Source organism: Enhydra lutris, unplaced genomic scaffold (genome assembly GCF_002288905.1).
Source record: "Enhydra lutris kenyoni isolate GAN:26980312 unplaced genomic scaffold, ASM228890v2 scaffoldscaffold60, whole genome shotgun sequence".
NCBI classification, from domain to species: domain Eukaryota; kingdom Metazoa; phylum Chordata; class Mammalia; order Carnivora; family Mustelidae; genus Enhydra; species Enhydra lutris.
The window spans coordinates 7,153,927-7,168,050 of NW_019154144.1; the positions used below are offsets into that span (position 1 = coordinate 7,153,927).

Below are 14,124 nucleotides of genomic sequence, written 5' to 3' on the forward strand. Positions count from 1 at the left end.
TTTTAAATCATGTTATCTTAATCCAGGCATTGATGCTTTAACATTTCATCTAAAACATTATTATTTTCTTTGAATATTTTGTTTTTGTAGTTGGAAAATTTGTGAGAGTGGTTGATAAATTACCCAACTTGCAACAGTAGTTTTATTCATGGAAATCAGTAATTCTCCCTCTTTAAAGAATTTGCACTTAGCTATCAAGAAAAATAGCCAATGTCAAAATAACATCATAAGCATCATTAATGTGACTGAAGGGAATGAAAAAAAAATTGAGTAGGAGGAGAGAAATGAGAAGCTCGAGAGAATGCATTTCAGCCTTCAGAACTTTCCTAAATACTAAGAAGTTGCTAGAGTGTTAAGATTATAAATCTCACTCAAGACTATACAGGGCAAATTACCCATGTCCTGAAACCTCAAATTTTTTTGTGCATAAGGTGTCTTTTACTGAATTAATGTTTCTTGTATAAATGAAAATAAGCTTTCAAATGAAACTGAAAAATTATTAATTTTTTCCCTAAATCAAGTAAAATATGCCAATTTTTCTTACAAAATAATTTACCAAAGAACTTTGTTTTCTGGTAGTTATTACATGTACTGTTTAAAAAAATTATATTCAAAATGAAGAGAATAACTCATTTATTTTGATAGGACATAAGGCCAAGGAGTTCTCTAGTGTTAACTTTTTTTTTAAAACATGTTAACAGATAAATTTTTCAGCTATGCCTTGAGAAAAAGAAGTTCTACATTATGTACTTTTCTCAGATGAGAAATGAAATATCAGGGGTTTTTTTTGGGTTTTTTTTGGTTTTTTTTTTTTTTTTTTTGGTGATTGGTGTTCTTTGCCTGGTGATAGAGGAGGGTATTAAGCTGAGATCTATATTTATATCATGTTCTTTGAGAATTTAAAATGTGTAAAGATGAGGATCACATACTTTATCTGATGTTTACTTTCCTTTAAAATACGTTGTGTGGAATCTATAAATATTAATGACAACAACTAAAACTTATCCATTTTCTTCACTGTAAAAGGTGCAACTTTTCCACTTAGAATAGGCTGTTGTTTGATAGCTAAATCTGGCAGTATTATTTGATGATGATTTTCTGTACTTAAAGCCTTTGATTTCTTACTGGGTAAAATGTTACATTGTTCTCCATTAGAATATTAAAATTATGGTTACAGAATGATATATAAGAGCATCATTTAATATTCTTTTGAGTTTTATACTATTGTAGGGATTCCTTTTTATCCCTTACCCTTAAGTCATTAATACACATGTATGCACACACTTATGTGATTAGTTATTAAATTAATTGAAGTTTCTATTTGATATGTAACCCAGAACAATACTGTTGTAATTTTGAAGCCTGTAAGTCATATAGAAACCCATAAATTATGGAAAAAAGTCATAACCTGGGGAAGAAATATACCTGAATTTAATTAGATAATAATATATTACAATAGTATAACTATGATGTGAACCTTTATACATCTAAGAATTTTCTAAATTTAATTTCATTCTTATTAATTATTCTTAAATAAAAGTATTCATGCTTCACTGAGAATTTAGGTACAGAAACAAATAATAACATCTAGATTTATCCCCTCTTCATAGGTTTGCTCTTAACATTCTTACTCATCTTTCCTTAGAGGAGGGGATTATTATGTTAGCTGGGAAGTTATGGGACATGATCTTGGAGATTAGAAGGAATGTATTAATTAATAGATATAAAAAAGGAGTTCTGTCTGTATTCACTACAATCAGAGATAAGTTATTATGATTATTTTATGACTTCAGGTAGCCTTCCCTTTGCTGCTTTATTACAATTTACTAGTAGTAAATACTCTCATTAAAACAGGTATTTTCAAAGTGAGTTTCCTGGATCAGCAGTAGCAAACCACCTGAGAATTTGTTAGAAGTGCAGATTCTCACAGTACACCCACACCTGCTGAATCAGAAGTTATGGGGCTGGGGTTCTAGGAGTCTGTGTTTAAACAGCATTACCAATGATTAATGATATACTATATGTTGGCTAATTAAACATGATAATAAAAAAGTAAAGAAGGTGCTTACTTAGTTCGGGAATAACAGAGTAAGGGAGAATATTGAGAATTCTCTGTATCTTCAGCATGTCTTCAAAGCCCCACCCAGTTCCCTTTTTCTTGCTCAAATTTATTCCTCTGGAATATTCTCTTGAAGTATTTGTGGAAGTGCCACACCAGTTTCCTCTCTAAGTTCTTTCTCTAAAGCTTTGACCCAGGTAAGAGGAGACAAAGTCAGATAGAAGTGCTAATGCTGACGCTTTGAGTGCTTAAATGATTCAGATCACATGATTCCAAGTTGGGAAAGAAGGAATCCTAGATTATTCCGTCACCCCTATTTAATCACCAACAATGCAGTACTTTAGTTTTAAATATTAGTAGTATATTGAAAATTATCCTATGATTAATTACCTTTTTGTCATTTAAGTTTTCCTCACATATAGCAAAATGTTACACAGCTTTGTGGTGGAACTTTTATTATTTTGAAGCATTGTTTAATTTTTTGCTGTACATGTCTTCTGTGTAGAACAGTGTGTGTTCCTCTAACATTATACTATTATATTGATTTTGTTTTTTAATCAGAGCTACATTTTCTAAGAGTAAATATAGATTTGTTTTATTCAAAGTAGCTATTATAAGAGCTGCCATTATTGACATCTCACTGTGTGCCCGGTAGTTTTCTCTGCACTCTACGTGCCTTAGTGCATTTAATGCTCACCCGTAGGCACCATGGTTATTTTCATTTTAGGGCAAAGGAATTCTAATGCCCCAAGCTCACCTAGGTAGCATAAGAGAGAACCAGCATTTCAGTCTATGCAGTCTTATTTCAAAGCATTTACTCCTAAGAGAGATAGTTAGATGTTACCAGATTATTTATTTGCTTGAGCAGAATTAGTCTTTACTCCTATTTTTTTTTTTACATATACTGCTTGAAGTATTTTCAAGACTGTCAAATAGTGCTTATGTGAGGCCATATAACTCAAAATTTAACAGTGAACAAATATAAAAGATAATGTAGGAATTAGTAAAAAATAGTAATAGAAATGAAAAATGCCTACCTAAGCACAACAATTTAATTTTATTACACTGAATTCTAGTTATCCCCTTATTTATCTAGCTTTTCAGGAAATTTTTAGGCAACTCTAGAGAACAAAGTTTAATTCTTTGTAACTGACACAATGATCCATGTAGTAGGTGTTCAAAACAGTTTTCTTTCATAGATAGAAGGATAGTCATGGAAGATAATATAACCAGGAGCAGAGTCTGTGGCCCATGCAGGTTAAAGAATCCCAGATGCCTTTCACAGAATATTCTACTTTTGTTTTTTTCTTTTAAGATTTGCTTATTTATTTTAGAGAGCGTGGCAGGGAGAGGCAAAGGGAGAAGGAGAGAGGGAATATCATGCAGACTCCCCACTGAGCACAGGGAGGGCTTGATCTCATGACCCTGAGATCATGACCAGAGCCCAGTTTGAGAGTCCTGGGCTTAACCAGCTGAGCCACCCAGGCACCCCTGGTCATTCTACTTTGGCTGCAGTCTTTAGAGTAGCCTTATGATTGATGTGAAACTCTACAGGGTGTCCCCTCTACTGAAGCTGTTATTATTCCATGAGTTAGAATTGTACTTTTATGATTTTTCAAGATTTTAATTTGGAAGTTAACTTTATTTGACTTTTTGTATTGAATTATATTTACTAGTGTTTATGTCTTAATTTCAACAGCATCACTGCAAAACTTGAAAGAGCTTTAGAAAAAGTTGCTCCTCTTCTTCGTGAAATTTTTGTAGACTTTGCCCCATTCCTATCTCGTACACTTCTTGGCAGTCATGGACAAGAGCTATTGATAGAAGGTATGATTTCTCTCTCTATTCTAATTATTTTAGTTTTCTATAATGTATCTATTACTCATGATATAATCTGTACTTCTGGAGGAATATTTATTGCCAAAAGAATATAAAGACATTGCTTCCACAAATTCCAATAAGATAGTCATACATGCTTTCTTCTTATTCATTTTTAAAAATAACATGTTCTCATAACAGAATGGAGAATTTTGAAAAAGTGTTAGACTAGGAGACTCTGGCTTTTATAATCCTAGTCTACCAGGGCTGCAGTGTATCCTTCATGAGGATGGTATGTTTACTAAGCAATATGCTCTAAAATTTCCTTCAAATCTAAGAGCCCTGCTTCTGTAAGTGATTTCTTATTCTTATAATATTTGTAATATGAAAATTCTTAACTGAAAAAATGTAAAGAAATATTTACCTGGAATTGATGAAGTTATTGTCTTTTTACTCAACAGCTGCTTAAATGGAGTGAGAAGGGAAAGCAGATAAAATGATTATTATGTATCAGTATTAGGAGAGCAGCTTTTAAAAATACGGTTCTCTGAAGCCTTATTTCTTTAAAAAGTTCATTTTATAAATATTCAAGAACTTCAGAAAGGGGTAATCCATATCTAGATGATCCTGTGCGTAAATAATGGCTTTAGGTACTATTCCTTGAATTTAGCAGCCTTATGTATGTTTTTTTTGCTTTTCACTTTCTATTTACTGTCATTTTCCTATGATTATTCTATCATTGTCTCAATTGCTTTTACACAATCTCTTTCTGTTAGGTGAGATAGTAATAGTTAATAGTCTGACTGGGTTTAAATCCTTGTTCTACTACTTCCTGGGCTCTCTGAACTTTTTGAATTATTTAGCCATTTTGTAACTTAACATTCTTTCTATAAAATATAATCAGTGATAGCACCTCCTTCCCAGGGTTCTTGTGAAGATTTAATTATATAATGCATATAAAGTTCTTAGAACAGGGACACACAGGTGAGCTATTTTTTTTTTTTTAAACACTGAATTCTTGTTCTAGGCCAAGCATTGTCTTAGGTACTTTGGAATGTATTAGTATATAACAGACAAAGATGTAGAATCTAAAAAAGGAAACAAATGAAAAAACAAAAGCAGAAACAGACTCATAAATAGAACAAACTGGTGGTGGACAGAGGAGAGGGGGATGGGGGATGGATAAAATGGGTGAAGGGGAGTGGCAGATAAGCTTCTGGTTATGGAATGAGTAAGTCATAAGGATGAAAGATTACAGCATAGGGGAATACAGTGAGTATTATTATAAAAGCATTGTACAATAACAGTTGGAAGCTACATTGTGGTGAGCATAGTAGAACATATAAAATTATTGAATCACTGTGTTGTACACCTGAAGCTAATGTAACACTGTGTGTCAACTCTACTTTATAAAACAAACAAACAAAAACAACCTTATTTAAAAAAAAAAAAAAAATCCCTGCCTTGTGGAGCTTATATTCCAGCAAGGACAGGACATTTAGGTAAGTACTGAACATAATAAATAAATTATAGAACATGATAGAAGATGGTCAATGCTATGTTAAAGGATAAGTCCAACACAGGGGTTTGGGATTCTAAAAATGACAGGGTTGGTTGCAGTTTATTTAATAAACCTCTCTTTAAAACTGCAGCCCATCTCTGCCATTTTTAGAATCCCAAACCGCTGTGTTGAACTTATCCTTTAACATAGCTTTAACCATCTTCTAACATGCTCTATAATTTTAAGTAGACCAATGGTAAAAATTACATTTAAGCAAAGACTGAAAGGAGGTTAGTCATATAGCTTACTAGAAAAGTGTTCTAGACTGAGAGAATATTTAGTAAAATGACCTCATAATGTGTTACTTTACCATAAGAAAAAAATTAATAAACATTATTGAAAAAATAAATCTTAAATGTTTTTTCATTCAGTAAAAGTCTTTTATTTTTCCTGTATATATTTTCCTAAAATGATTTGACAAATTTATATAAGGAAATATAAATAGTGGTCCAAGACATGCTAAAATAAACAGAGAACAAATTTAGAAATGTTAATAATGGTGCTTATAGTGCTATTAAAACTGGGACACAAATCAGCAGTAAGCTTTCTGGCAGCCAAAGCTAAGGAAGGAATTATTTTAAGTTATAAGAACCACATTCCTGATTCCTCAGTGACAGTTTGTGACAATTTGAAGCTCTAAGGAATTACTATCAGATAACACTTAACTGCTCTTTGTTGGTTAGGCAAGACCCCACATAGGTAGCCTCTTTCCAGAATTTGCTATGACCAGGCATCTGTAGTCTTTCTTATTTCTTCCCAGAACTGCAGTAAGAAGGTAGGAGAAAAAGCTGGGTAGGTAATTGAGAGCTGTTTTTCTTGGGCTTCCCTAAGTTTACCTAAAATATTTTGAGTTGAGTTGAAAGACTATTAAGAACATATCTCTTGGATTTTTAAAAAAGTGACTATGCTAAAAATGAAACATTGGAACATGTTATGAGTTGAAAGTTCATTTTGTGTTCATCTGGCAGAATACAATTTTATGTTATAACTTTTCTGCATCCAAAGAGTTTAATATACCCCATTTTTAAAACTATGTGGATATAATGTTGGTATTCCTTTTTTGTGTTAAAATTATTGTGCTTAATAAAATGATGATAGTAAATGGCAGAATTTTAGATTTTGAGTTGTATTTGTTAAATAGAAGGTTGACACAGTATGTCCTCAAATTTCTGCTGATCAATACAATCTAAAAGTCTAGAAACATCTGCTGTATAACAGAACAGCATTCTGTATCCCTCACAATTTAGTTATAACTTTGCTTTTCGGACTCAACTAGTCTCTGTCCTCTTGTATGGAAGACATTAATTAAACATGAAAAAAAGTTACACAATATTACATTTCCTTGTTTTTGTACAACTCTTCTGGATTGGATCTTTTTTCCTTTTTACTCTCCCCCAAATTATTCTCATCCTTTGAATTCTGTTTCAGATTCCTTAAGTCTAATTAATGTCTTCTCTTCTATGATCCTGTGCCATTTTACTTATACAATTTTGATAAAATTATTCATCACTTATAAATAGGAAATATCTTATTGTTTATATTGTATTATCTAGCTTAATTTGGTACATAATATTTAGTATTTTTTCCTTTTATACTTGACTAGAAAATTATTTTTGTTACTGATATTGGTAGGGGTAAGTTTTGAAATGAGGTGGTCAGACAAGTAAAATTTTGGGTTCTTTGGTAAGAATTCCTAGTATTGATCAGTCATCCACAACTGTGAGCTGACTGCTTTGCTCATCCAAGGTCTATTCTTGCTCTCTAACCCAGCCTCTGGAAATACATGTCCTTTCATGTTCTCATTCTTGAACATGTATTCTTGGTCATTCTTTCTTTTTCCTCCTCCTCTATTTTCCTCCTTTTTCTCATTTGAAACACTGTTCTCCTCTGAGAAGAAAAACTGTCAAACTATTATAAAAGACTCAGGAGATTTACATGATAAAAATTTTTTTTGTTAGCCATTGAGTATTTAAAAATAATGCTTATGATGAATATATCCCACTGCTTTTGACTTCATCATGTATATCTACATGTTAAGAACAAAGCTGAATTTGGATAACTGAAGGTATTTTATGTCTTAAGAAAAGAGAAGGCAATTATTCTTAGTTTCAAGTAACCATAAAGTATATTTGAATTGTATCTTTATTTGTTTTATATTCATTTGTTTTTAATTTATGCTTGTATTCATGTAGTTTTTTAATAAAATAATCATTGATATTTTGTATTGTCTATGTCCTTTAAAATACAAGCTAAAATGGTGTCCTTTCATTTTCTTAATATTTCTGTCACTTTTATTAGTCAATCTGTGTTTATTACTATTGTATGATTCTAGAGTACTTAATTTAATATAATTCTTAACATTTTAAGGTCATTCATTGACAGTACCTATTTTTATATGCCTTTTGGTGTGTATGTGTTTTCTCATGGCAATAATTAAGGATTTTTGGAGACAGTGGTTATTTGGAGTTTGGTGAACTTCTCTAAGAAAATCCTGGCTTTCAAAGGTGCAAACTAAAGTAAAGCGTAAAAATTAGAGTCGCTATGTATGCAAGTATCAAAATCCACCAGCCCAAGATGACAAAACAACCCTTGGTCCAACAGTTATATTTGCTTGGTTTTCTGCAGCAACGGAGGTTGTGCTGAAGGGGTCCAGTTGGAGATTGGAGGCTGTCAGGAAGCAGATTAGATCTTGCTAATTTTTATTCAAGAGTCCTAAGGAATACAGTGAGCCCAGAGTTATCATTAGTAATAAAGAATCAGTAGTCACCTAAGTTAATTAGAAGAGAAAATGTTTAGGGGTGTGTGTGTGTTAACCTCATATCCTTTACTCTGTCTTATTCCACCATAGCAGATTGTCCCTGAGAAATCACTGTTTATATTCTGTAAGCATTATTTATGTTTGATTAAGAACTCACAAGAGTATTAAAGGTAACTTAATTATGATGAGGATACAGCAGAAAGTCTTACAGCTACCAAAGACAGGAAATGAAAAAACAGGTAGACGTAAGGCAGCCTTGAAATGGGAAAGGAGAGTCAGTACCCTACTCCCTTTGACTCTCAAGGCATCTTTATAAAGCTTTCTATCTTGGCTTCTCTCTGTGTATTAACTCAATTTTTTACTTCTTTCTCAGACTAACCTCACATTTTTAGTCATCGGAACATGACGCAGTATAGTACCCCACCCTGACTCCAAATGTGCTTTTAATGTAAATGTCTTTCATCAGTTGACTATAGTCACTGTTTATGAAGAGAGGATCTGAGGGGCTCAGCCTTGGCTTTGGTATCTACCTCAGTTACAATCAGCTAATATTGGGGTAGATGGGAAGGGTGAAGTTGGATGTAATATATAGGCTGATTCCTTTAGAAGCTATACATTTAAGTTGAAACATCTTAGAAAGGGATGGTGGCAGTGCAGGAAATGTTATACTAAAGTGTCTGTTATACTTGTGGTGACATTAATAAATGTTTTATTAAAGTTATATAATACTCAAGAATATTTAAGTTTCCAAGACTAGCATTTCTTTATTTTTATTTTTTAAAGATAGATTTATTTAGTTATTTATTTATTTGTCAGAGAGAGAGAGAACAAGAGAGCCCAAGCAGGGGGAATGGTGGCGGGAGAAGGAGAAGCAAGCTCCCCACTGAGCAAGGAGCCCGATTCAGGGCTCTTCAGAACCCTGGGATCATGACCTGAGCTGAAAGCAGATGTTTAACCAACTGAGCCACCCAGGTGTCCCTAGCATTTTTTAAATAATAGCATGGAATTTCCACTCAACCAAAAGAACATCATTGAAATGTTATTATAAAAAGAATGACCCTAATCAAGAAGTCCAGTTCACCTTTGGATCATTCATAGTAACAGTATAGCTACATAATTAGAAAAACTTGAATATGTTTATTTTAATTAAAAAATTATAGATTGAAAAAAAAAATTATAGATTGAAATGTATTTTCAGAAGTTATTAAAATAGCAATAATACCAAAAAAATGTACATGGAAGATTCAGTATAGACAGTAACAAGGGGCATACTTTTTAAATAATTCCTCCATGAAAATCAGAACAGTAGATGTTGAAACAATAACTACAGCAACAACAAATGAACGGTTACAATTAAACTTGGTGACAAGGTATCCCATCAATACTCCAAAATATGACTGTGTTGAGATATAAGAGCTACAAGATAACTCATGGGTTAGCAGAAGGGAGGGAGAAAGTGGTGGAAAGCAAGATGGCTCTGAGGAAAATAGTCTATAAGTACTTAACTGGTAAACCCAGAGGGCCAATTTGAGAACAGCAGCTAAAATAGAGAGGGCTTTTGCACACTATAATAGCAGATGATTCCAAGGGTTCCATGGTAAGGCTGGATGGGGCTGAGCCGTCCAGGCCCTGTAAGTAATTAACCAAGTAGCGTTCTCCCAGACAAAGGCCCACATTGGGAAGAAACTAATATGAAAAGAATACAAATTGAGCAACAGAAGTGCAAGAGAGTCAAAGAGAAAGTCCACATAAAACTGGGTTGTGAACACAGGCAGAGCTGATAGTTCTCAGAAAATAGGTTGTCATATTTTTGAAAACTATATGAAAACAGAAGAGGGATCTCTAGAACCTGAGGAAAGAAGGAAAAGGGCTATCCTGTAAGTTTGGGTAAATTAATTTAACATAAAATAATAAGTAATTAAAAGGATCATAATCCCATATTTTACAGTAAGAAAAATGAGAATAAGTAGAATATACCCCCCTCAGACCATGAAAGCAGGCCAAAAAAAAGGCAAAAAGTATGTAAATGAGCTGAAAAGACATTAGAAAAGATACAGGATATGAAAGAACAATTTATGTCAGAATATAGAGAATCTCACAAATGTGGTGATAGAACTTAGGAAATAATTGAAAATAAAGAGAAAAATAATTTTAGAAATGAAAACTAAGTTAGAAGAAATAAAGAAGTATGTAAACTCAACAGATAAGGCTATAAAAGACATAGGTAAAAAAGAAAAATGATAAATTTTTAAAAATGACTAAAGAGACTAGAAAATCTAGGACAGATTTAGAATATTGAACATATGTATGAGTTTCCAAAAAAGAAAACCAAAGAAAAGAACTCTAAAATAATAAGATCAGTCATTCAAGGAAACTCCTGGAATTTGGCAGGGGGGTGGGGGGGAATTGGAGTGGGAGAAGAACCATGGAGACTATGGACTCCGGGAAACAAATGGAGAGTTTTAGAAGGAAAGGGGTTGGGTGGGTTGAATGAGCCTGATGATGGGTATTAAGGAAGGCATGTATTGCATGGAGCACTGGGTGTTACAAGCAGACAATGAATCATGGAACACTACATCAAAAACTAACGATGTACTGTATGATGACTAACATAACACAATAAAAAAATAAAAATAAAAAAAGATTTTTAAAATATATATTTAAAAAGCACACTGAAGGAAAAATTACTCAGGCAACAAACATTGAGACATATCTAATACAATTAATAAACTTTAAAGGAAAAGAAAACCCATAGCATCTAGATTAAAATGCAGATTAACTTATAGGAGAAAGAGAATCAAATTGTCATCATACTTTTTTGACAGACATATTTTCTGCCAGAAGAAAATGGAGTAGGATATTTAAGATAGTCAAGGAATGAAAATGATGGCAAAACTGGCTTTTGTGTATAGAGACTGCAGATAAACTATTAAAATGCAAGAATTCGGGGGAATATTATTCCTATGAGGCTCTCCTGAGGAATCTGCTGTACAATAAGTGTCAGGCAACTGAAGCGACTACAGAGTGTAAACATAGGGACTCATGATAACCCTCAAATATACATGTATTTTGGAGAACTAACCCTTTGGTTATGTGAGAGAGAATGTGATGTATAATGGCAGTTATTAATTTACTGATGCTCTGAAAACTGAAAAAAGTAGAACACTAATTATATTTGTAGCGCCATTATTGATATTTTTATAAAACTGTTGCATGTTTTATAAAACAATTAGTAATTATTGATATTGTAATTATTTTATTTTGAGAATCAGGATTTTCATTAAATAAAGGAAATACAGATATAAAATACAGTTTAAGCAAAATCATTCTGTTTTGAATTTGAATGAGACATTATAAGAGCTAAATTATTATGTGCACACACACAACACACATACACACGCTCACACTCACATATGTACTGCGGTCCTATGTACTGTTTTGCCTAGGAACAGTGACCAAGTTAGTAGCAATTGAGTATATCTAGAGTCCAGATTGTAGTCTTGAATTATTATTTGCCATTGAAAGAAGCCAGTTTCTTGGAGAAATGGGTGATTTCAAAGCTGGAACAGTAAATGCTCTTGATTTGCCTGCAAGATTTGGTGATACCAAAACCAAGGAAGATACCAAACACTGTCAGAAAGACTCAGGAGCTAACTTGAAGACAATCTTCTTGGCTAAAGATGGGGCATTTTGAGCATCAGTAAATTAATAACTGCAATGTATCAAAATGCATGGATATGTTTAAATATGTAAGTCATAAGATTGATTTTTAAAATGATGTAGTTGAATTTAGAATATAGGAAACCAACTCATTATTTTAAAAACTGATCAATAAAAGGAAAAATTTATCCCATTATTCCTATGTAAGTTATTTATGTTATCAAATCACTAATGAGGAAAGTCTTCTTTTTATAGAAATATAAATGTATCTGATAAGTGATGGATATTTAGGTTAGATCATTAACATCTATTAATCAGGAATTAATAGATCATAGATAGCATCAATTGCTGTTAACATCACAGAGGAGAGACATATAGACAACCAGATAGAAAAAACACTATCACCCATCAAGACTAACCAGCTGACCTAATTAGTTAATTAATTAAAGCTGAATCTGATTAATTCTATATTTCTAACATGTTAAATAAACTCTGCCATGAGAATCCCGTCATCAAAATTAACACTGGTGGAAATTCTGCACTACAAATGTCTTGGTTTCTTCAAAATAATTTATATAGCAAAAGAAGAGATGAGGGGATCTGTAGCCTAAAACAGCTCTAAAAGATATCTCAAAAAATCAGTAAAATTGAGTTGTTTATACATATAATTCTGTCATTTTGGTGATGAGCTTTTAAAAAAAACAAAGTGAAGGATGCCTGGGTGGCTCAGTCAGTTAAGCGTCTGCCTTCAGCTCAGGTCATGATCCCAGTGGCCTGGGTCAGGTCAGCTCCAGAGTCCCAGGGTCTCTCTCTGTCAGAATAAATAAATAAAATCTTAAAAAAAAAAAAAAAAAAAAAAATATAAACCATAAAATGTTAATCATAAAAACTAGATAATAGTTTGTTGAAAGTAAGGAGATTAGCGCAAGACACAAGGAGACTTTTTGGGAAATTTGGCAAAAGTCTGTTTCTTCAACTTATGTAAAGGTTTTAAGGGTGTTCATTCTAAAATAATTCATTAGCTGTTTTATGCATTTAACTTATCTGTATTATATTTTACAGAAGTATTTTAATGTTCTCTAAGAAGAAAGTTATAAAAAGCTTTTAATGACATTAAAAACATAAGTAATGGTGAACTATATCATGTTCATGGTAGGAAGATGATCTCACAAAGAAGTAATTTCTGTCCATGATTATCCATCACTTGAATAAGAACTTATTTTCAGAAATCTCAGGTTATTTTCATGGAATTTGATGAGTTTTTCTCTTAATTTTCTATAGTTGAATGGTTGAAAATAACCAAAATAACTTTGAAGATGAGCAAGCTATTGTAATTTTAAAAGTGTATAATAGCCCAGGGCTAAACAGATCACTGTGTCCGAATAAATATCCAGAACCAGATCCCAACTCAGAGGGACAGGGCTGTGACAGAGCTGTCATTACAAAAGGAGATGGACGAACAATGCAGTAAATACAGCTAAATCAATTGGAAAACTTTTTGGTAATTAAAATAATTAAATCCCTTCCTCACTGTATACACAAAAAGTCATACTAAGATGGTTGAAAAAGCAAAACTTCAGATCCTATAGAAGAAAATACAGGACAATATCTATATTTCTAAAGTCAAAATATGTCTTTAATTAGACCCCCCCAAAAGTATAAAATTTAGTAGTTGATAAATTTGACCCATCTAAGAATTATTTTGGTTTATCAAAAGGACGGCATTAAAAAGTGAAAAGATGGAGAGTGACATCAACAAGATGCCAAACCAGAAAGCTTCAGACCTTGGTTCCCCCATAGAAACACTGAATAAAACTTACAAAACTGTAAGAACCAGTTAAAAAACTGCTGCTACCAAGAAAATACTCCAAAAGTTAGAAATCCCATGGTATTTTGTCTTTCATGCCCAGTGCAGCATGACATGCATGGTCAGGAGGAAATCACTGAATTCCCATTTTTTTCCCTTAGAATGCAAGGAAAGAGTACAGATTCCTTGCAACATTCTAGATTGTCTGGTGGCTGTGCAAAAGACTAATTTCTGTCTTGCCTGTCTCAAAACAGTGATGGAAATGGTGGTATGATTTTGATAATAGTTTAAAGGTTACTAAAAGAAGTAATAGGTAACATGGCATGTTATTGATGCAGGAGCTATGCAGTTCTGTGGGCAGTTGAGGGGATGAGATTATGGGGAAAGTTTTGAGGGGATCTTTAAGCCAGCCAGTCAGTGAAGTTCTTCCCTTACACAAAGACAGTTCATAAAGATTGGAA

General features: G+C 32.7%; 1 protein-coding gene across 5 annotated transcripts in view; it reads left to right on the forward strand.

The window, feature by feature from the left end:
- The window catches only part of LOC111158523 (neurobeachin), a 672,328-nt gene that overhangs the window by 277,283 nt on the left and 380,921 nt on the right, over positions 1-14,124 (forward strand). For 4 of the 5 annotated variants that reach the window (XM_022520602.1, XM_022520603.1, XM_022520605.1 and 1 more), the window contains one exon: positions 3,759-3,886. The exons of the other annotated variant lie outside the window; for it this stretch is intronic. In XM_022520602.1, the coding sequence (XP_022376310.1) occupies positions 3,759-3,886 (128 nt within the window). The remainder of the gene's footprint in view (positions 1-3,758; positions 3,887-14,124) is intronic. 5 annotated transcript variants of the gene reach the window in all.